Genomic DNA, 24,571 nt, shown 5'->3' on the forward strand with positions numbered 1-24,571 from the left:
TTGAGGGGGCGCAACAAAAGTTTACATGCAATTGTGATTACATTGATTACATTGAAACATATAAAATTATTAAGGGACTTGGCAAGACAGATGCTGAGAAAATGTTTCCCCTGGCTGAGGAATCTAGAATTTGGGGTCACAGTCTGAGAATAAGGGGTAGACCCATTTATGACTGAAATAAGGAAAAATTTCCGCATTCAAAGGTTTGTTAATCTTTGGCATTCTCTACCAGAGAGAGCTACAAATGTTCAGTCATTCAATATATTCAAAACAGGGGTTAATATTATTGGTGTACTAAGGGAATTAAATCCAACGTCGTTGGACGAATTAAGTCCAACGCCGGCATCTCCACATCAAGGGAATTAAAGTATATGGGATTGGATTGTATACCAAGCTGGAGTTGAGGTCAGAGATGAGCCATTGCCTTGTTATAGAATCCCGACAGTGCAGAAGGAAGCCATTCACCGACCCTCTGAAAGGGCACCTACCTGGACCCACTCCCCTGCCTAATCCCTGTAGCCCCATCTAACCTGCACATCTTTAGACATGACGGGGCAATTTAGAATAGCCAATCCACCTAACCTGCACATAAGACCATAAGACATAGGAGCAGAATTAGGCCACTCGGCCCATCGAGTCTGCTCCGCCATTCAATCATGGCTGATATTTTCTTATCCTCATTCTCCTGCCTTCTCCCCATAACCCCTGATCCCCTTATTAATCAAGAACCGATCTATCTCTGTCTTAAAGATACTCAGTGAATTGGCCTCCACAGCCTTCTGCGGCAAAGAGTTCCACAGATTCACCATCCTCTGGCTGAAGAAATTTCTCCTCATCTCTGTTTTAAAGGATCGTCCCTTTAGTCTGAGATGGTGTCTTCTGGTTCTAGTTTTTCCTACACGTGGAAACATCCTCTCCACATCCACTCTATCCAGGCCTCGCAGTATCTTGTAAGTTTTAATAAGATCCCCTCTGATCCTTCTAAACTCCAACGAGTACAGACCCAGAGTCCTCAAATGTTCCTCATAGGACAAGTTCTTCATTCCAGGGATCATTCTTGTGAATCTTCTCTGGAGCCTTTCCAAGGCCAGCACATCCTTCCTTCGATATGGGGCCCAAAACTGCTCACAATATTCCAATGGGGTCTTTGGACTGTGGGAGGAAACCAAAGCACCGGGGGGAAACTCTCGCAGACAAGGGGAGAATGTGCAAGCTCCACACAGAAAGTTACCCGAGGTTAGAATCATTATCGATAACATTTCAAGTCTGGGTGTCTCTTTGTCTGAGCCCTGACTGAGTGTCATCCAGACTCGAAATGTTAGTTCCGTTCTCTCTCTACAGATGCTGTCAAACCTGCTGAGATTTCCCAACATTTTTGTTTGTGTTTCTGATTCCAGCATCTGCAGTACTTTGCTTTTAACTCTATCCCTTGCGCTGAAGTAACAAGTATTCTTTAACCTCATTTCCTGATGCTCAAACCCCCTTACTTTTTAATCTGTATTTCCATGGAGACTCTCGCTAACTTCTAGGTTAATTAACTTTTCAGCAAATCTGAAAACACGAATGCTAACCACTAAAAAACTAATCAATAAATGTGGTACTTATCTCTAAATTACCTGTGCTGCTCCACACACTGAGTTGCGTTTGACACAATTGTTGAAATCTCCCCTATTTACAAGATTACTTCCACTCTGCTTCCAATTGACTCCTTAAATCTTTAGAAAGTGTCTGTTCTATTAAAAATGCATTGGTAACATTACGAATAATTTGACAAAAACATTTATTTCTTATTTTTCAATGCAGCTTATAATTGTCCTTTAAACAAAGTTTACAAAGCATGTGAACACTTTGAAGGGGAACATACTTGCACTTCAAGGTTAGTTATGATGAATACTGGAAAATAATATTGTATTATTTTTAAAACCAAATAGTTTTGAATGTATTTAAAATTACTTGTTCCCATCAGTTATGATTACTATACAGTGCTAATATATATGTATGTTTTTAAAGCAATTCAGATTTGACTGGTCTTAACTTATCAGAAGGATGCTTCTGCCCAGAGGGTACCACTCTTTTCAGCCCTGACACAGACCTGTGTGTTAATAAATGTGGTAAATATTCTTGCTCATTCTCATTTTTCTTTTTTTTTGCACTTTTTTGATTGTCTTTCCTCATTGTTTTTGTTCCCTTTGTAATTTTCAAGGATATTTTTAAGAGTGATTCATAGAATCCCTATAGTACAGAAGAAAGCCAATCGGCCCATCGAGTCTGCACCGACCATCCGAAAAAGCACACTAGCTAGGCCCACTCCCCCGCTCTATCGCCTTAATCCCAGTTAACCTGCACAGTTTTGGACTGTGGGAGGAAACCGGAGCACCCTGAGGAAACCATGTTATAACTATCCATGTTTGTTTTTTCAGGATGTATTGGACCTGATGGATTACCTAAAGAGGTATGCACTTATTAACTATACTGTCATTGTAATATATCTACATGATTATTTTCTCAAGTACATTTATTTTACCACTTGACTGATGATAAGAGGCAATTGACCATTGTAACAGTTTGAACTAAACTGTGTGCTATAAGATTTCACAAACTGGCTTAACTGGTTCTATTTAAAGTTCTTTAAAATAATTTAGTTCTAAAATACAACGTGTCGGATGAGGTAGAGGTCAGAGGTGCTTGATAAAAACTAGATATAAACTCATAGGCCTGATTTTGTGTCCCAGTTTTCCACAGGTGTAAATGGTGACAGGGCCGCAGAATCTCACGAGATGCTGAAAATGTGATTTGCGCTGGCAGGATTTCCACAATCTGTTGTCGTTACACGCCCCCCCCCCCCCCCTCCCCCCCCCCCGCCCCAGCATTGAAAGTCGGGATCCCATTTTCAATGATTTAAATATCTTTTTCAGGCCTTTATGCATGATAGTCCCCAAACCTGTTTCACCCTGTCATGAATCATGACAGATCCCCCAGGACGTGCACCTGGCATCCAAGCACTGCCCCTTGGCACTGTGCAGCAATGCCTGGGGGCAGTGCCAGGGCCATGTTCTGTGGGGCCGGGGGAGGGTTGCATGGGGGCTTCCATTTCCTTGGGGGAGATTTGTGGTTGGGGGGAGGGGGAGGGGGGGGGGTGGAGTGCTGTGGGGAAGTCACGGGAGAAGGTTTCTTGATGTGGTGGGAGGAGGGGTTCCTTGATTGGGGGTGGGGGGAGCTCCTGGGGGGAAGTGGTGGGTTCTATTTTCATTTTTTATATTAGGTATCCCTTGACCTTGTAAAAACCTAAGTTGCTTGCAGGGCAAGAACAATCAGAGCTCATCCCATCAGCATTGCATCAAGAGAGCTGCCTCTTACATTTAATTGCACTGGGTGGCGAAAAATACTGTGAGATGCCGTCCTTGCGGCCGGCAGCTTCCCCTCCCCACCCCGTTTTTCCTGCCTGTTGCACCACTCTTCAAAAAGATCAGAACATTCTGCCCATTGGGTTAAATTAGGATTTGGGTTACTAAATTACAGTAAAAGCCTAAAGCATGTAATTAAATTTAATAAATTACAAACAAGGTTATTTATTACCTTGATTAAAAACTGTAAATAGAAAATTGGGTGATACTTCAAAACTTGAAACCTGATCAGTTAAATGAAATATAGAGGAGGCAGGGCATGCTGCAGCTGTCGTACGTGGGAGCTGGTGGACACCACACTGTGATTTGCAGCAACCACATCTGCAGAAAGTGTCTGCAACTCAAGCAACGTTGCTGCAGCGTTGATGAATGGAGTTTGAACTCTGGGTTCAATAATGTACCAGGAAAGGAAAAAAGTTTCCATGACACTCCTCCAGGAAGCAGTTTAAGGTTCATTACTTTATATTTGATCCATGGTCAGGGAAAGGAGGTGTGACTAGAAATGAAGCAATTACATGGATGCCGAAGGTAGCCCTTGTTTAACAGGTAGGAGATTCTTGGAGCCTGTGGGGACGAGGACAGGTGCTGTAGGGTGGATGATCAAACAGACCATCGTACCATGCTACTAGAATGGAGTAGAGCTCGGGGAGTAAAAGGACTGTAGTAGTGACAGGGACAGTATAGTTTGGGGGATAGATACTGTTTTCTGTAGGTGAGGGGATGAGTCCAGAGGCTGTTTTGCCTGTCTGATGCGAACCCTAAAGGCACCTCCTTGGGGCTGGATAAGAAACTTAAGTGAGAAGAGACCAATAGCGTAAATGGGACTAAGAAACTAGGCTGTACTGAGGGAGTATGAGCAGCTCGGGACTAAATTATAAAGCAAAACCAAAAACATAATGATCTATGGATAACTACTTGAGCCACAAGAAAAATGAAATAAAATAAATAGGATCAGAGGGTTGAATGTTTGGCTCAAAGATTAGTGTGGCAGAAATGGATTTTAATTCATGAGACACAGGCACCAGTACTGGGGAAAGAGGAATCTGTTCAGTTGGGACAGGCTTCTCTTAAGCCATGCTGGGACTAGTATCCTGACAAATCAAATAAATAGGGTTGGAGATAGGGCTTTAAAAGAAACAGTAGTCCATGTGGAGATTGGACATTCTCCCTGTGTCTGCATGGGTCTCACCCCTACAACCCAAAAGATGTGCTGGGTAGGTGGATTGGCCACGCTAAATTGTCCGTTAATTGGGAAAAAAAGGAATTTGATACTCTAAATTATTTTTTTTAAATGGAGTAAATAAATAGTAGATGGAGGGGAGAGGGTACAAGTGATGAGAAATTAATATGGGACGGTTCCCCGGCCCCATTAACTGCGGATGTAAATCCCGTTACGGCCGCTACCTCTCGCGAGAGGACCATAATAGCATATGCACCGGGAGTTCTCAAAATGAGATCTTCCACCCCCCCCCCCCCCAAACCTCCGGCGACGCAAATAGATTTAAATATGTCTAACCTGCATAACGACTTATCTTCTGGATTCGCCATATGTTCCCCACCAGCACGAATTACTACTACTCTACAACAATCGGGGTGACCATGCCGGAGCATGGAGGCCAATGTAACCCTTGGGTGGTCAGGGACATGCCAGGGCCCTGTCCCCTGGCACTGCAAAGGGCAAGGGGTTTGGGCAAGGAGGAGGAGCCATGATGGGGGCGAGGACCATAATGAGGGGAGACACGATGTGGGGGGAGTGTAATTGCTGGAGATGTTTAATGGGGGAGTGATGCGGAATAATAATAATCTTTATTAGTGTCACAAGTAGGCTTACATTAACACTGCAATGAAGTTACTGTGAAAAGCTCCCAGTCGCCACATTCCAGCGCCTGTTTGGGTACACAGAGGGAGAATTCAGAATGTCCAAATGACCTAATAGCACATTTTTCGGGACTTCTGGGAGGAAACTGGAGTTCCCAGAGGGAACTCACACAGACACGGGGAGAACGAACAGGCTCCGCACAGACAGTGACCCAAGCCAGAAATCGAACCTGTATCCATTGGTGCTGTGGAGCAACAGTGCTAACCACTGTGCTACCATGCCTCCCGTCAACGCTGCTGGATCGGTGGGGGGGGAGATTTCCAGCGATGATGATGGACCGGGCGGGAGTTTGCCAGAAATGATGGATTCAGGATGGGGTTTCACAATATTTGTGGGGGTGGGGGGAGGGGTACCTGTCTTTTAATTTTGAGATTGGGGCATCCTCGATCTCTGTGGAGCCGGGCTGACTGGCATCTTTAGGCCCGCCCCTCAAGAATAACAGCACAAAACATATCCCCCTGTTTTTTTTTACAAAGTGTCAGAAGATCTGTGGAGAAAACCTGACTGTTTCTCTGGAAGAAACATGCCGGTTTTCAGCCAGAACCTGGGGCGAAATTCTCCCCCAACGGCGCGATGTCCACCGACTGGCGCCAAAAACGGCGCTAATCAGACGGGCATCGCGCCGGCCCAAAGGTGCGGAATGCTCCGTATCTTTGGGGGCCGAGCCCCAACATTGAGGGACTAGGCTGACGCCGGAGGGATTTCCGCCCCGCCAGCTGGCGGAAATGGCGTTTGTTACCCCGCCAGCTGGCACGGAAATGCGGCGCATGCGCGGGAGCGTCAGCGGCCGCTGAAAGTTTCCCGCGCATGCGCAGTGGGGAGAGTCACTTCCGCCTCCGCCATGGTGGTGACCGTGGCGGAGGCGGAAGGGAAAGAGTGCCCCCACGGCACAGGCCCGCCCGCGGATCGGTGGGCCCCGATCGCGGGCCAGGCCACCGTGGGGGCAACCCCCGGGGTCAGATCGCCCCGCGCCCCCCCCCCCCCCCCCCCCCCCAGGACCCCGCAGCCCGCCCACGCCGCCTGTTCCCGCCGGTAAATACCAGGTTTAATTTACGCTGGCGGGACAGGCAATTTCTGGGCGGGACTTCGGCCCATCCGGGCCGGAGAATTGAGCGGGGGGTCCCGCCAACCAGCGCGGCCCGATTCCCGCCCCCGCCCAATCTCCGGTACCGGAGACTTCGGCGGGGGCAGGGGCGGGATTCACGGTGGCCAACGGCCATTCTCCGACCCCCCGCCGGGTCGGAGAATGACCCCCTGACATTTTGCCATTTTTTGGGAAAATTCCACCCATAAAGTTAAAGACAGGAGACAAAGAAATATCACAGGAAAGCTATATGGTTAACAATAACCAGAATGTGGAAGGAAGGAACAGTGTATAGAAACATGAGAAAGAACCGAAAATTAAGATAGTTGAATGAAAATTGCAATGGGGGATTGGGCTGGATTGCTCTACAGTAAGTGGGCATGGACTCAACTGACAGAATGGCCTCCTTCTGTGCTGTAATGACTCTAATTTGGTGGGTGGAGATAAGAAATAGAAAGGGAAATAAATCACGGGTGAGAGTAGTTTATCAACTTCCTAACACTGGCCAAACCATAGCACAGGTATTTATTCATTCCTGTGTGCTCTGTGTGAAGTAGGTCCTTGGCACATTGTCTGCAATCCTTCAATCTGAGCCACATCCACAACATTTTTTTCCCCAGTGGTGGTTTGCCATTGCCCCTACTCTCAGGAACAGGATGAGGAGCCAAGTCCAAGTCTACCTCAGCTAGGACAGGAATTGAACCAATGGTGTTGCCATTATTCGAAAACACACGCCAGTCATCAGGTTAACTGAACTAACAAGCCCCCAAAGCACAAAGTATAAATCTCAAAATAATGGGGGCTTGTAAGAAAGGCACTGCATTAATTGTGGGTAACTTTAATCTTCATATAGATTGGGCAAATCAAGTTGTGAAACAATATCCCTGAGGATGAGTTCATGAAGTGTATTCAGGACTGTTGCATAGGATAACACATTGGGAACTAGAGACCAAGCTATTATAGACTGGTAATTTGTAAAAAGGAGGATTTGTTGGTAATCTGAACATAAAGAATCTTCCAGGCAACACCGCTCGTTAGATAGAATTTCACATTCAATTTGAGGGTGAGAAACCGGAGTCTTCAAATAAACGAAAGACAATTACAAAGGTATTGGCTAAAGTAGACTGTGAAAATAGAGGGTAAGATTACAGTAGCAAACATTTCAGGAAATAGTTTATAATTTTAAACAGAGTTATGTTCCATTGAGAAAGAAAAACTCTGGGAGAAGGATAGACAATTTGTGACTCACCAAGAAGGTTAAAAATGGTACGAAATTGAAACAAAAGACATGCAATACTGCGATGATTCTTGGTAGGGTAGGGTAGAAGATTGGGAAAATATTAGGTGCCTTTGTACATGAAACAAAACAAATTAGTATGTAGATACGACAAGTAATTAAAACGCCAAATTGAATTGGTTTTTATTGCAAGGAGGATGGAGTATAAAAATAGAGAAGTGTTGCTACAACTGTACAAAGCATTGGTGAGGACACATCTAGAGTACTGCAAACAATTTTGGTTTCCTTATTTAAAAAAAGGTAGACCTGCATTGGAGGTAGTTCAGATTCACTAGGTTGATTCCTCAGATTGTATTATGAAGAAACTGTTGAGTAGGTTGGATCTATACTGACAGAAGAATGAAGGGTGATCTTATTGAAAAATCATGGGCGAGATTCTCTGCGAACCGGTGGGGCGGGCCACTCCAGCGCCGAGGATGGCGTGAACCACTCCGGCATTGGGCCGCCCCAAAGGTGCGTAATCCTCCACACCTTCAGGGGCTAGGCTGGCACTGGAGTGTTTGGTGCCGCGCCAGCCGGCGCGGAAGGGCCTCCGCTGGCCGGCAGCGAGTTGGTGCATGCGCGGGAGCACCAGCGTGTGCTTGCATCATCCCAGCGCATGCGCAGGGGGGTTCTTCTCCGCACCCGCCATTGCGGAGGTTGACAGCGGCCGTTGCAGAGGGAAAGAGTGCCCCCACAGTACAGGCTCGCCCGCGGATCGATGGGCCCCGATTGCGGGCCAGGCCACCGTGGGAGCACCCCCGGGTCCAGATCCCCCGCGCCCTTTCGAGGACTATGCAGGCCGCCCGTGGAACCAGGTCCCACCGGTAAGGACCTGTTGTGATTTACGCTGGCGGGACCGGCCAAAATTGAGCGGCCACTCAGCCCATCGCGGGCCGGAGAATCGCCGGGGTGGGTGCTGCCAACGGCCCCCGACCGGCGTGGCACGATTCCCGCCCCCACCAAAACCCCTGGCGCCGGAGAATTCGGCAGCCAGCGGGAGCGGGATTCACGCCGCCCCCCCCCCCGGCGACTCTCCGACCAGGTGGGGGGTCGGAGAATCCCGCCCATGAGATTCTGAGGGTGCTTGATAGGGTGGATACTGAGAAGATATTTTTCCTCATTGGGGAACATAGAATTATTTAAGAATAATGAGTTGTTCGTTTAAGATGGCAATGAGGAGAAATTTCTTCACTCATTAGGTCATAAATTTTGGATTTTCTACCCCAGGGAGCTGAGGAGTTTGAGTCATTGAATATTTTCAAGGCTGAGTTTGACTCTTGAATTACAGGGGAGTTAAGGGTTATAGGGAACATGCAGGAAAGTGGAGTTGAGGCCAACATTTGATCAGCTACAACCGTCTTAAATGGCGGAACACAGGATTATGGTGTTCAGGCAAATAGGTTGGAATGAGATATATGCAAAACCTAGATTTATGTACCTCAATGGGCTTTTCCACTTTACAAAAGTGTTTTTGTGCTGTTATTATAGTTTAAAGCTACTCACAAACTCTGTATTGTAAATAGCTATCCTACAGCTGATGGTGTCAGGATTACGACTGTAGAAATTGCAAAATATCCCCTTCTCAGCACAGTCCCCTGCCAGATAATGCTCAGAAATCATAATTTACTTGATCTAATCATCAATCATTTTTCTATTTTTTTCAACAGTTTGATGAAAGATTTGAATTCAACTGCCAGGACTGTATCTGCGACAAAATTACACACCGTGTCATCTGTCAACCACACAATTGCCCTATTTTTCCCACGATGCCTTGTGAAGGAGAAGGATTTATCAATATTAATATAACAATCCCAAATGATGATTGTTGTACAAAAACTGTGTGTAGTAAGTTGATTTTTATTTTATTGCAGAAACTCACATGGTATCATAGCAAGTGTTGGCAAACTATTTAAGTGAGAAGAAGTCAGGTCATGATGTTCCTGTAGGTATGGGGAAAACATTTGTGGCTTTGCAAAAGTGTTTCTGATCCATGTGTGATTTTGCCAATGATTTATGTCTTTTCAAGTAGGCTTTGGGTTTGCAGTGCAGTTTGTGAGCCGAGCTGCGGTGATGAGAATGCTAATTCCATATCCCTTTAGATACCCTGTGCCACCCCATGGCCCCTCAGATTCCCGTTGCTACCTCCATGCCCCTCCATGCCCACTCACCCAATATCACCAGGCCCTCAGGAGCCACACAACAGTAACGGGAGTTATTTTAAATGCAGGTGTAAAACATATAAACTTGTGATAATGTAATAAAACTCTAATTGGAAAGTGTGTCATTGATGCTGGAGAAAAACTGCTCCCCATTGAAAAAAATGTTGATCCTTTAATTGACAATTAAGTTGAGTAAACAAGCAACCATGAACTCTAAAACCATATCAAAGCAGAGTATAAAACTGTAAGTCATTTGCCTGAACAACTTGTCATCAGAGTTGAGTGTTCCATATATTTTTGGAACTCAGCTAAACATTCATAATAGACACAGCTATCAAAACATTAACTTTAAACTCCAAAGCCGTAAGTTGAAGGAACAGATGGTGTCTTCTCCATTTCAAAGCAGATTTCCCACCAATCAATGGAGGCGGGCAGATCCTGAGATTTTCCTCACCTGTCAAAAGCAGGGAATGTTTTGTTTTCCACAGCCAGAACTGTTTGCACATTTAAATCTCAGTACCAAACATGACAAGAAAAGTTTACCTCCACACTTTCCTACATTTTTGAATGAACCAAGCCACATTTTCGCTGGAAAAAGTGCTATAATGCATTTCAGTAATATTAGTTAATGTAATGGTTAATTTACCTTTGCAGGACAGGGTCCTATGATGAATCACTGCATTAAAAAAATCGCTGCGTTGCTATACAAAATGCAATAATAATAATCATCTTATTGTCACAAGTAGATGTACATTAACACTGAAATGAAGTTACTGTGAAAACCCCCGTAGTCGCCACACTCAGGCGCCTGTTCGGGTTCACTGAGGGAGAATTCAGAATGTCCAAATTACCTAACAGCACGTCTTTCAGGGCTTGTGGGAGGAAGCCGGAGCACCCGGAGGAAATCCACGCAGACACAGGGAGAACATGCAGACTCCACACAGTGACCAAGCCGGGAATTGAACCCGGGACCCTGGCGCTGTGAAGCAACAGTGCTAACTCTGTGCTACCGTGCTGCCCTATAGTTACATTTGAATGTCTCAAAATATTTTGCACTTTTCTGAATGTTCCCAAATTCTCAGCAGGTTTCCTTCAGTGGAGCTCTCCATGGAGGTGCATTTTGTTTAGGACTTACAGAACCCGCACCATCACATTAAATTAATGTGCAGGAGAAAATACAAACTTCCTGTGGTCCTCACAATGTGGAGCCTGACCTTGGAATAGATGCTTGTGCATTTTGCACTCAAGGGCCTCATAAGCTGTGAAAAGGCCACACAAAAATGGTGTGGGGTCGGGAAAGCAGAGGAAAATGTTTCCAACAAACAAATTTAAATTTAGCATTCCACAACCCTATTTACATCTCCATTGGGGACAAAATCTGGTTCTCAATGTCGACTTTCCTCCTCTACCTGCCATCCTTTTGTTTGGATTTCTTTTACTCAAAGCTAATCTGAAAGTTGATTAAACTTTTTGAATTCAGACCTGTGAGTTGAAAGTAGATTTTCAACTATCAACCAGGGGCATAAAACTTGTTTCAAATTGGTTTCCCATTATAGAAAGCCCTCAATCTCAATTAAAATTGAAATAAAATAAAATATGCTAGTGAGATGATCTTTAAAATATCAAAAGGCACAATCAGGGGGAAGTGGCCTCATGCCTAAAAAATTATTTTAAAATTATTATTGATTATTTTCTTAATTATTTTCTTAATTTTGTGAATCAACTTGGATGAGAAATGTATAGGTGCTCTAAGGTATATATAGCACGCCTCTGCTCTACCCCTCTCTCATAGTGACAAGATTCTGAGTCTCTGTCAGGGGATGTGGCAGCCAGCTGGTCAAGAAACTTCTGTAGGGAGAAGGGTGCATGTATTCCTGATGCAAAAGAGGATTGTAATTCTTGGAAGTTGTAAACTGTTCTTAATGTTCTATCATTGAGTATGTTTAAGGCTGAGATAGACAGATTTGTGATCTGTGAGGAAATCCAAGTTGAGGTTGGATTAGCTTTCCATTTTTTGTAATCAGACCACTCGCTTTGATAAACTTAAAATAACCAACAAATATAATTGTGAGTTCTTCAATACATTTAAGGGACTTAAAATTAGAAATAGTTTAACAGTCATTTACAATTAATTTGATTTGACTCATGTATATCATGTGATTTATTGAAGGGTGCAACAGCAACCTTTGTTCGCCAACTGAAGACAGATGCGATCTTGGATTTAAAATCGTGCCAAAGATTCCAGATGGACACTGTTGTCCAGTTTATACATGTGGTAAGTTAATACAGCATTCTACACGGTTTTGAATACGTGGGTGGGATTCAGCAGACAAACGTTAATGTCCACTTTTGGGCGCGTTTAGCAGGGTGTTTCTTGGTGGCTGCAACACCGAGAAATACCCCACTATTCAACGGCACTTTGCTGTTCTTTTTTTGTCTCAGGGAGTTTCTCCTTGCCTAGGCCGCGCTTAGAGGGATTTCCTGTTAGTGACCTTATCTCGCCAGAAGGAATGGCTGTTCGCAGATCGGGGCACCATTTTGATCGGCAGCGCCAATCCTTCCCCACATCGCTCACCTTTGAGGCCCCCCCACTTTATCGACCGACAACCCCCCTCACACCCCTAACCTTGTTGAGGACTCTGGGAACCTCTTTTCACCCCCACCTCCAATGGGCAAGCCCCCCCCCCCCCGCCCGGGCCCAACGCCTGGCAGTGCCAACCTGGCATGCTGGAAGTGCCATCCAGGTACCAAACCATCAAATAATTGGGCAGAACCAAATTAAATAACCAGGTTTACCAACCATCACTGTCCCTATTTCTTCTGCAATTGAGATGATTGTTATCTCCAATGTGGGTGCAAATGGGTCAACGATCATTTTAATTTATTCAGATAGATCACTCATGAAAATGGGTGTGTAGATTGTGCTCATTCCAAAAAAAAGGTATGAAATACAGATTGATGCTCAGCGCTGAAGACTCATCCAATAATACAATGGCAGCAATAAGGCAGGTTTTTGCACAGAAATACACTCCCCTTCCAATCTGGCCAGCCCTTTAAAGAAAAATACCACAATGACTGATTTACTGGTTTTTATTGTTTGAACTTTGGGTGCTGGAGTTCTGAAGGTTACAATTTACCCAGAGTAATCTCAGAACCTCAGGAGCTGAAGGCAAGCTTATTTTTGGAAGGGCCACGAAGAATCCAGCACGAGTCTTAAGGATACAAAGTAATAACATTTATTTACTATAACATATATACATAACAGTAGCAGTAACTTCCCTTGCTACATACTCCTTCCTGCTGGTTCCTGAACTGGCCAGCTTTATTTATACTAGGAGTTTACTAGTGGTTTCTCCGCCCCCCTCATTGGGGAAGCTCATACTCCCACAGGATTGTGGGATAGTCATTAGTCCCCAGCCAATGGTAAGTAGGCAGGTTATAACATCCCATCTTCGTCGCCAGTTTTGTAAGGGCCACGAAGAATCCAGCACGAGTATTAAGGATACAAAGTAATAACATTTATTTACTATAACATATATACATAACAGTAGCAGTAACTTCCCTTGCTACATACTCCTTCCTGCTGGTTCCTGAACTGGACAGCTTTATTTATACTAGGAGTTTACTAGTGGTTTCTCCGCCCCCCTCATTGGGGAAGCTCGTACTCCCACAGGTTTGTGGGATAGTCATTAGTCCCCAGCCAATGGTAAGTAGGCAGGTTATAACACTTATGAAAATATAATTCAATCTTATAAGCTGAACCTTGAGAAATAATGAGGTTTCCTTTGGTCTTGCCATGTTCCAATGGTCTAAGAAGGAAGCAACGTAGAGTACAATGAAGAGGACAAGCACCATGGCCAATCGCTGGCTCACACACATTGGTACTCACGCCACCGGGTCAGATGATGTCAGTCAAAAAATGCATTTAACTTGTTTTTAGTAAGATCAGCCCTGATGCTGACTTTTCCTGCAACTGCATACACTACCACGGAGCAGACCCAAAAGACGGCTGGTAAAGTGAGTTTTTGGTGTGGTTCAGGAGGATCAGCAATGTTCTTTTGGATTACGCAGGGAAACAGGGCCTTCTTTGCGAGTTCCACCCTATTCACTAGCGCCTTATCATTGTGTGGGAATTAAGCCTAATGTATTTGAAGAAGGACCTAGAGTTCATATTGTCTAATTCAGGTTGGTGAATTAACAGAGACATGCTTGTCCCATGCCAGTAAAACGCAAGGCCAATATACCGAGATTAGTTCCTCATAAACTTTTCATCATACTTTTATGAATTGCTTTCAAACTCATTGTCCTGGTACTTGTTACCCACACATTCTGTGTCTTAGGTCCAATATCCAGGAAATACATGTATTTGACATTGGAATAAATGTGCACATCAGTGATTTATACTTGTCCTAATAGAAAGGGAGGCAGTGGCATAGAGTCATTGTCGCTGGACTAATAATCCAGAGACCCAGGATAATGATCTGGGGACCCAGGTTCGAATCCCATCACAGCAGGTGATGGAGTTTAAACTCAACAAAATATCTGGACTTAAAAGTCTAATGAAGACATGAAACCATTGTCAATTGTTGTAAAAATCCATCCGGTTCACTAATGATGATGGAGAGTAGACTTCCCTATAGGGAAGGAAATCTGCATCCTTACCTGGTTTGGCCTACATGTGACTCCAGACCCACAGCAATATTGACTCTTAAATTCCCTTGAAATGGCCTAGCAAACCACTCAGTTGTTTTCAAAACACGGAGAAGGAATAAAACTGGACAGACTACCCGGCTTTGAACCAGGCACCGGCAACGGCAAACCCAGCCCTGCCGACGCTGCAAAGTCCTCCTTTGGCTTGTGCCAAAGTTGGGAGAGCTGTCTCACAGCCTAGGTAAACAACAGCCTGACATAGTCAAACTCACACAATCAGACCTGACAGACAATGTCCCAGACACCACTATTACCATTCCTGAGTATGTCCTGTCTACTGGCACTTGGAGGAAGCATTGCGGGTGGCAAGGGCACAGAATTTGCTCTGGGTGGGGGACTTCAATACCTATCACCAAGAGTGGCTCAGTATTCCCACCACAGACCGAGCTGGCCGGATCCTCAAGGACAGAACTGGTAGACTGGGACTACAGCAGGTGGTGAGGGAATCAACAAGAAGAAAAAATATACTTGACCTCAGCAAGATCCTGCTGCAGATGCATATGTCCACGACAGTATCGGTAGAAATGACCACTGCACAGTCCTTATGGAGATAAAGACCCGTCTTCACATTGAGGATACCCTCCATCATGCTGTGTGGCACTGTACTAAATGGGGTAGATTTCGAACAGATCCAAGATTGGGCATCCATGAGGCGCTGTGGGCCATCAGCGGCAGCAGAATTGGATTCAACCACAATCTGCAACCACATGGCCCGGCATATCCCCCACTCTACCATTACTATCAAGCCAGGGGATCAACCCTGGTTCAATGAAGAGTGCAGGAGCAACATCAGGCATACCGAAAAATGAGGTGTCGTCCTGGTGAAGCTACAACTTGTGTGCCAAACAGCATAAGCAGCAAGTAATAGACCGAGCTGATTTTGCAGCAAACGCATCAGATCTAAGCTCTCTAGTCCTGCCATCTCCAACCATGAATGATGGTCAACAATTAAACAACTTACTGGAGGAGGAGGCTCCACAAATACCCCCATCCACAATGATGGAGGAGCCTATCACATACATGCAAAAGATAAGACAGGCATTTGCACCAATCTTCAACCAGAAGTGCCGAGTGGATGACCCATCTCGGTCTCCTCCAGAGGTCCCCAGCATCACAGGTGTCAGTGTTCAGCCAATACGATTCACTCCACGTGATATCAAGAAACGGCTGAAGGCACTGGATACTGCAAACGTTATGAGCCCTGACAATATCCCGGCAATAGTCCTAAACACCTGTGCTCCAGAACTTGCCGCACGCCTAGCCAAGCTGTTCCTGTACAGCTACAACACTGGCATCTACCTGGCAATGTGGAAAATTGCCCAGGTCTGTCCTGTGCACAAGAAACAGGCCAAATCCAACCCAGCCAATTACCGTGCTATCAGTCTACTCTCCATCATCAGCAAAGTGATGGAAAGATTCATCAACACTGCTATCAAGAAGCAATTTCTCAGCAATAATCTGTTCACGGGAGCTAAGTTTAGATTCCGCCAGGGTCACTCAGCTCCTGACTTCATTACAGCCTTGCTTCAAACATGGACAAAAGAATTGAATGCCAGAGGTGAGGTGGGAGCGACTGTCCTTGACATCAAGGTAGCATTTAACCAAGTATGGCAACAAGGAGCCCTAGCTAAAATGGAGTCAATGGGAATCAGAGGGAAAATTCCCTGCTGTTTGGAGTCATATGTGGTATAAAGGAAGATGGTTGTGGTGGTTGGAGGTCAATCATCTCAACTCCAGGACATCAGTGCAGGAGTACCTCAGGGTAGTGACCTAGGACCAACCATCTTCAGCTGCTTCATCAATGACCTCCCTTCCATCATAAGGTCAGAAGTGGGGATGCTTGCGGATTACTGCACAATGTTCAGCACCATTCACGACTCCTCAGATAATGAAGCAGTCCATCTCCAAATGCAGCAAGACTTGAACAATATCCAGGCTTGGGCTGACAAGTGGCAAGTTACATTTGCACCACACAAGTGCCATGCAATGACCATCTCTTACAAGAGAGGATCTAACCACCACCCCTTGACATTCAATGACATTACCATTGCTGAATCCCCCACAATCAACATCCTGGGAGTTACCATTGATCAGAAACTACCAGGACAGGTCAAAGGCTCGGAATCCTATGGCGAATAATTCACCTCCTGACCCCCCCCCCAAAGCCTGTCCACCATCTACAAGACACAAGTCAGGAGTGCAATGGAATATTCTCCACTTGCCTGGATGAGTGCAGCTCCAACAACACTCAAGAAGCACAACACGACCCAGAACAACGCAGCCCGCTTGATTACTCCCTCTTCCACAAACATTCAAACCCTCCACCACCGACGAACAATGGCAGCCATGTGTACCATCTACAGGATGCATTGCAGTAACTCACCAAGGTTCCTTAGACAAAACCTTTCATGACCACTACCATTTAGAAGGACAAGAGCAGCAGATACCTGGGAACCCCACCACCTGGAGGTTTCCCTCCAAGTCACTCACCACCCTGACTTGGAAATATATCGCCGTTCCTTCACTGTCGCAGGGGCAACATACTGGAACTCCTTCCCTAACAGCACAATGTATGTCCCTGCACCTCAAGGACTGCAGCAGTTCGAGAAGGCAGCTCGCCGCCACCTTCTGAAGGGCAACTAGGGATGGGCAATAAATGCTGGCATAACCAGCAATGCCCACATTCCGTAAATGAATTTTAAACATTGTTCCACAGATTGGAATGAATTTGACCTTTTACTTTAAAGCAACATGTGTGTTTAACTTCTGTCTACCACCTTTAACGTGATATTGATAATATTTATTTCATAGAACCATTGGGCGTTTGTGTAAATGAAGGAGCAGAATATTACGTAAGTTGATTATTTAGAAAGTGACATTTTCTTTGATTTAATTAGTTTGGTTTACTTAGTGATAAAAATTAATTGACTAATTTTCTCCTGCCCATACAGCCTGGAGCAATTGTTTCTCTCTCGCCGTGTCAAAGCTGCATTTGTACCAACGAGACTGATGCAACAACTCGGCTAAACACCATTACATGTCGAAATATTCAATGCAATAAGAAGTGTGAACAAGTAAGAATTTATATTTTAGAATTGTCAATCATTTTGCAGAAATTACATGGGCGATATGCATTTAGTGGACAGAATTCTCCCAAACCCACGCCCACCAGAGAATTTGGCAGGGGACCCAAAATTAAGTTTTACACCAATGTGAATTTACGGCTTGATCTTCTGTTGATGTCCTCATGGCAGGTCGGGAAACCCCGTTGATGGTCAATGTGAAACTCATTTGCATCCCGGATGCAGATGAAGGTCCGACCACTCGGCCAAATCTTTGGGGTGGCAGCAGGGAAGCACGTCAGTGAGAAACATTTTTGGAACAGTATGGTATGCAGATGTTGGGACTCACCTGAACAATACCAGGGGTTGCCTATAGAGTTCAGGATGGTGGGTGGGGGGGGGGGGGAGAATCAAGAGATGGGCCTTCCAGATTAAGAGTCCTGGAGGGGACTCATCTTCGAGCCTCAGAATGTTCCTGGAGATCCTCTTCTTTCTCATGAAATCTATCTTTCAGCTTCAGAGTCCTGCCCGAGATCTATCTTAATTTTCCGATGCCCACCTTCAATAGTGGATGTTGGGTGCCATTTCAATACGGCACATGGATTGGATGGCGGGAAATGAGCCTTTAGGCCTACCCCACCATCGAACACGGTGCAAAACACCCAGGTGCATAATGGTTGAGGTCAGGGCTGGCATGTTTTTCCGCTGACCTCAGGGCCGTCATTCTCCGAGCCCCCAGCGGGTCGGAGAATGGCCGTAGGCCGCCGTGAATCCCGCCCCCGCTGGTTGCCGAAGTCTCCGGTACTGGATATTCGCCGGGGGCGGGAATCGGGCCGCGCCGGTTGGCGGCCCCCCCGCTCGATTCTCCGGCCCGGATGGGCCGAAGTCCCGCCGATAAATTGCCTGTCCCGCCGGCGTAAAGTAGAGTACCTATTTACCGTCGGGACAAGGCGGCGTGGGCGGGCTCCGGGGTCCTGGGGGGGCCGCGGGGCGATCTGACCCCGGGGGTGCCCCCACGGTGGCCTGGCCCGCGATCGGGGCCCACCGATCCGCGGGCGGGCCTGTGCCGTGGGGGCACTCTTTCCCTTCCGCCTCCGCAACGGTCTCCACCATGGCGGAGGCGGAAGAGACTCTCCCCACTGCGCATGCGCGGGAAACTGTCAGCGGCCGCTGACGCTCCCGTGCATGCACCGCCCCGACATGTAATTTCCGCGCCAGCTGGCGGGGCAACAAAGGCCGTTTCCGCCAGCTGGCGGGGCGGAAATCCCTCCGGCGCCGGCCTAGCCCCTCAATGTTGGGGCTCGGCCCCAAAGATGCGGAGCATTCCGGGCGCGATGCCCGTCTGATTGGCGCCGTTTTGGGCGCCAGTCGGTGGACACCGCGCCGTTTGGGGAGAATTTCGCCCCTCGTTCCTGACCCGCCACGGGGCTTGGTCCCCAGATTGGAGAATTCTGCCCACAGTGTTCGTGATTACAGTAAGGGAACCATCACAAGGCATTGTCTGTGTAATTGAGAAATTACACAGATGGCATGCTTGTTTTCCTCAGACCTCTGTCAGGCGCCCTATTTACTGTTCAGGGAAACAGCGGGTGAAGCCTGGGAGCAGTTTAACCATGACTGACCTTTTCTCTGTGCCAGGAAACAATATTAAAATTAAAATAAAAGGCCAAGTACAATTACATATAGAAATTAAAAACAAATTAACATTCTACCTGTGAGAAGTAGCAAATATTTTGCACCAACTGCTTTTAAGAGGAATAACCACTGCATTTTGCAACAGGGATTTGAGTACCAGGAGACGATTGGAAAATGTTGTGGCAAATGTGTCCAAACTAGATGTGTGATACAAACGGGAGACCAATCTGTTCAACTAATACCGGTTTGTATGATTGTATGCTTTTAAAATGAATAATTGTTTCTTTGCTACTTTGTTTTGTGTCAATAAATCAGCATTAACTATTAGTTGATATTCTATCTCATGCACATGATAAACTGAAGAACATGGTCACCTTCTTACCTATCTCAATGTATTTGTTTCTTTCTCTCTTTTCAGTCTGTTTCCTGTTGTACTTGTCTTTTTCAGTACTTCACCTTTATTTCTGTGCCATTAACTCTTTTGCCTTTCCTTTGTGCCATCTTCTGCTTCTTACTGTCTTTTAAAATTCACTTTCAGGGGGGAGGTGATGGGTCATATGCTATGGCATGGTGAGAAAAAGCACCAAAACTTGCTGGCTGTATTGGTGTGAATGTTGTGGGCAAAATGTCCCTCAGTGGCTTTTTTACCAATTGCCTGCCTAAGGCTTTGTGGGCCCCAGCCTATAGCTCTTCCGCGATACTCCTTTTCTCTCACCCACCTTCCTTACCCTTGTTTCTTTCCCTCACAGGTGTCATGACTATAATTAACATTTTGTAACTGGCCAAAAAGCATCACTGAGTTGCCTCCAAAATTAGATTTTTAAAAAAAATATTGAATAACATAATCTCACATTCATTCCCTCTTCGACTCAATTTGGTATACATTCCAAACATTATAGAACATAAAAACAAAAATTGCAACCAGTGTAGAATCAGAGGACATTGGGCTGAATAATACATGGTATGGGGGTGGGTTCGGCACAGCTCACATCCCTGGCAGCAATGTCAGCGTGGAGCTGACATCCTTAATATAAACCAGCCCCACAGTCATAAAGCACTGCAAGGCTGCTAAATGACTGCCAAGTGCGACTGCCACACCTCACTGGGGAGTCGGTTCGGCCTCGGTGAGGAGCGAAGAGTAGTGTGGTGATGGTGTGGTTCAGTCGGTCCGTGGGGCTTGAGGGGCGGTGGGAGGGGGAGGGCATGTGAGTTGTGAATCGGCCCTGGGGGAAATTCTAATTGTGATGGGTGGGAGTCCCATGTGGTAAAAATGTCCCCTGGGGACGAATCCTGTGAGGGTGGGGTGAATACGATGGAAGGGAAGTTCCCAAATTCCCACGGCTGGGGAATTTTGTGGGGTGGGGCATCTTTGTGGGGGTCCAGAGTGGCCATGAGGGGTGGTGGGGGAGGGCGGGGGGTAGTCAGGAGATGAGGGGAGTACCCTGCAAGTTGGTGTGGGTCTGTAGAATAGCTACCCAGAAGCTAAAACAGGTTTTAGCTCTTCTAACATTTTCTGGGTAATTATTGACGTATCACAATCGGAACCATAAGAAACTTACTACTTACAATACATTTTTGGATGGTTCCCAGTACAGGGCAATTGCTTTTTGCAGTTTGCACTTCCCAGGCAAATGCCATAGAAACCGTTCCCTGAGAACTTCTTGGGTATTCCCCACCACATCTTTATACCCCACTAGTTACACTGCCCTGGAGAGGGCCATTAAATGAGTGATACTTTTTAACACACTGTTCTCTTCTCTTTGCAAACTATTCTAGCCTGGGGGAAAATGGCCATCACCTTATAACAACTGTACGGTTTACGGATGCATACAAATTGATGACAGCTTAATATCTACTAGTTCCAAGCATGTTTGTCCTGATTTTCATCCAGAGGACTGTGAACCAGTGAGTATGCAGGAGCTTCAAGATAAATACGGAATAGAAATCCAACTTTAAACAATGCAGCTCATGCGGAGATTACTTCAAAATTTGTTCAAACTTATAATGCTATTAATGCCATCATTCAAGAAGGGAGGAAGGGATGAACAAGGAAATTACAAGCCAGTCAGTCTAATGATGAGGGAAACATTGTCTCCTTGAACTTCAGCAAGGCTTTTGATAAGGCCCCACATGGGAGACTGATAGCAAAGGTAAGATCCCATGAGATCCAAGGAAATTTGGAAAGTTGAGTGGAGGTCTGTGCCCAGTGGGGTCCCGCAGCGAGCAGTGTTGAGACCCTTGTGTTTGTGGTTCACATTAAATGATTTAGATATCAATGTAGGAGGGTTGATCAGTAAGTTCACGGGTGATATGAAAATTGGTGGGGTGGTAAATCATGAGGAGGCTAGCCTTCAATTACAAGAGATTATAGACGGGTTGGTCAGAATTCAATCTGTTTACATGTGAGGTGATGCACTTGGGCAGGACAAACAAGGCAAAGGATACATGATTAACGCCAGGACCCTCGGAAGTACCGAGGACCACAGAGCTCTTGGTGTGCATATACATCAATTTCTAAGGTAGCAAAGCAGGTGTATGCAGTGGTAAAGAAGGTACCAGGGGCGTCATTCTCTGACCCCCCGCCGGGTCGGAGAATCGCCGGGGGCTGGCGTGCATCCCGCCCCCTCCGGTTGCCGAAGTCTCCGGCACCGGATATTCGGCGGGGGCGGGAATCGGGCCGCGCCGGTTGGCGGGCCCCCCCGCGCGATTCTCCGGCCCGGATGGGCTGAAGTCCCGTCGATAAATTGCCTGTCCCGCCGGCGTGGATTAAACCACCTTTTGAACGGCGGGACAAGGCGGTGTGGGCGGGCTCCGGGGTCCTGGGGGGGGCACGGGGTGATCTGGCCCCGGGGGTGCCCCCACGGTGGCCTGGCCCGCGATCGGGGCCCACCGATCCGCGGGCGGGCCTGTGCCGTGGGAGCACTCTTTCCCTTCCGCCTCCGCCACGGTCTCCACCATGGCAGAGGTGGAAGAGACTCCCTCCACTGCGCATGCGTGGGAAACTGTCAGCGGCCGCTGAAGCTCCCGTGCATGCGCCGCCCGTAATGTCATTTCCGCGCCAGCTGGCGGGGCACCAAAGGCCGTTTCCGCCAGCTGGCGGGGCGGAAATTCCTCCGGCGCTGGCCTAGCCCCTCAATGTTGGGGCTCGGCCCCCAAAGATGCGGAGCATTCCGCACCTTTGGGGCGGCGCGATGCCCGTCTGATTGGCGCCGTTTTGGGCGCCAGTCGGCGGACACCGCGCCATTTCCGGAGAATTTCGCCCATGGTATACTAGCCTTTATTAGCTGAGGCGTAGAAATTAGGAGCAGGAGGATTATGCTGGAACTGTATAAAATGTTGGTTCGGCCACATCTAGAGTATTGTGTGCAGTTCTGAAATACACATTATCGGAAGGATGTGATAGCACTAGAAAGGGTGCAGAGGAGACTTACCAGGATTTTGCATGGGCTGGAAGGTTTTAGTTATAAAGAGAGATTTGATAGACTGGGGTTGTTTTCCTTGGAGCAGAGGAGACTGGGGGTGAGGGGGGGCGGCATGATTGAGATGTATAAAATTTGTGGGACATAGATAAACAAGAAGAAACGTCTCCTCTCGGGCATAGATTTAAGGTAAGGGGCAAGAGGTTTAGAGGGGATGTGAGTAAAACCCTTTTTACCCAGAGGGTGGTGGGAGTCTGAAAGTCGCTGTCTGAAAGATGGTGGAGGTAGCGACCATCAGAACACGTAAGAAGTATTCAGATGTGCACTTGCAATGCCAAGGCATAAAATATTATTGGCCAAGTGCTGGAAAATGGGATTAAAATAGTTGCATGGTGACTGGCACAGATACGATGGACCGAAGGGCCTTTTCTTTGCTGTAGACCTCTCTGACTCTTTGAAATTATTCTAACTTTGCCTTTCAGTATTAATATAAGTCCAAATGCAAACAGACCTGGACAATATCTAGGCTTGGGCTGACAAGTGGCAAGTAACATTCGCTTCAAACAAGGCCAGGCTATAAATATCTCCAAGAATCTAACCATTTAATCTTCAAATGGCATTCCCATCATTAAATCCCCCACTATCAACTATCTAAGGGTTACCATGACCAGAAACTGAACGAGACTCGCCATATAAATACTGTGGCTACAAGAGCAGGTCAGAGGTTAGGATTCCTGTGGTGAATAACTCCCCTCCTGACTCTCCAAAGACTGCCACCATCTACAAGGCACAAGTCGGGAGTGTGATGAATATTCATGTCTGTTTGGATGAGAGCAGCTCCACCAACACTCAAGAAGCTCAACACCCTCCAGGACAAAGCAGTCTGCTTGATTGGAACCACATCCACAAATACTCACTTCCTCCACCATCAATGGACAGCAGCAGCTGTGTGTACCATCTATAAAATGCAGTGCAGGATCTCACCAAGAGACCCCCCCCCCCCCGAATGGCGAACCTGACTTTCTCTAGGTGCAGAAACTCGACCAAATCGCTCACTCATGCCCCTACACTCAGTGGCTCCGAGTACCGCCTGCCCAACACAATCCGTCTCTGGGTTATCAGAGAGGCAAAGGACAATACATCGGTCTGTCTCTCCATCTGCACTTCCAGAACCTCCGACAATCCAAACATTGTCACCTCCGAATCCGGAGCTATCGATATTCCCAAAACCTTCAACATTATACCGCAAATCAAGTCCAAAACCCCTCCAACCTCGGACATGCCCAAAACATATGGACATGGTTCGCCAACTTCCGCTCACTGTTCACACCTATCCTTCATCCCTGGAAAGAACCGGCACATCCTGGACATCGTCATGTGGGTCCTGTGCACCACTTTGAACTGAACGAGACTGAGTCTTGCACACGACAAGGACGCAGAAACCCTCCGCAGTGCCTCACCCCATACTCCAGCACCCAATTCCCTACCCAGCTCCTCCTCCCACTTACACCTAACCTCCTCCACCGGGGCACTCTCTCTCTACAACAGCTCCCCGTATATATCCCAGATCTTGCCCTCTCCTATTTCCTCCTCAGCAGGAGTTTGTACTGCAACACAAGGGGTGGCAGCACTGGAAATAAAGGCACCTGTTTCTTCATGAAGTCCCCAGTTACCTGAACCCATTCCCCTTCGGCAACTGGTATGTCCCCTCCAGCTCCACCAGGTCTGCAAACTTCTCTCCAACAAACAAATCTCTAAAGTATTCTATCCCCACCTGCCGCCATTCCCGGAACCTCGCATCCAACCCCGCCGGGCCAAACCTATGATTGTAGCAAATCAGCACCCACAGGTAGATGCCTTCCATTCTAAAATGCTGCCGGCACTGTTCCACACGTCCAACGCTGATGCCACCTCCAAGCCGAGGGAGTAGCTGGCCAGCG

The 24,571-nt window shown here is 46.8% G+C and overlaps 1 protein-coding gene across 1 annotated transcript in view; it reads left to right on the top strand.

The window, feature by feature from the left end:
* The window catches only part of LOC140430946 (uncharacterized), a 105,469-nt gene that overhangs the window by 62,147 nt on the left and 18,751 nt on the right, over positions 1–24,571 (top strand). Inside the window, exons 8-16 of the mRNA XM_072518781.1 lie at positions 1,804–1,876; positions 2,011–2,111; positions 2,421–2,452; positions 9,314–9,491; positions 11,976–12,080; positions 17,327–17,367; positions 17,467–17,589; positions 19,358–19,456; positions 20,989–21,117. Of these exons, the coding sequence (XP_072374882.1) occupies positions 1,804–1,876; positions 2,011–2,111; positions 2,421–2,452; positions 9,314–9,491; positions 11,976–12,080; positions 17,327–17,367; positions 17,467–17,589; positions 19,358–19,456; positions 20,989–21,117 (881 nt within the window). The remainder of the gene's footprint in view (positions 1–1,803; positions 1,877–2,010; positions 2,112–2,420; positions 2,453–9,313; positions 9,492–11,975; positions 12,081–17,326; positions 17,368–17,466; positions 17,590–19,357; positions 19,457–20,988; positions 21,118–24,571) is intronic.

This window comes from Scyliorhinus torazame, chromosome 10 (assembly GCF_047496885.1).
Source record: "Scyliorhinus torazame isolate Kashiwa2021f chromosome 10, sScyTor2.1, whole genome shotgun sequence".
Lineage (NCBI taxonomy): Eukaryota > Metazoa > Chordata > Chondrichthyes > Carcharhiniformes > Scyliorhinidae > Scyliorhinus > Scyliorhinus torazame.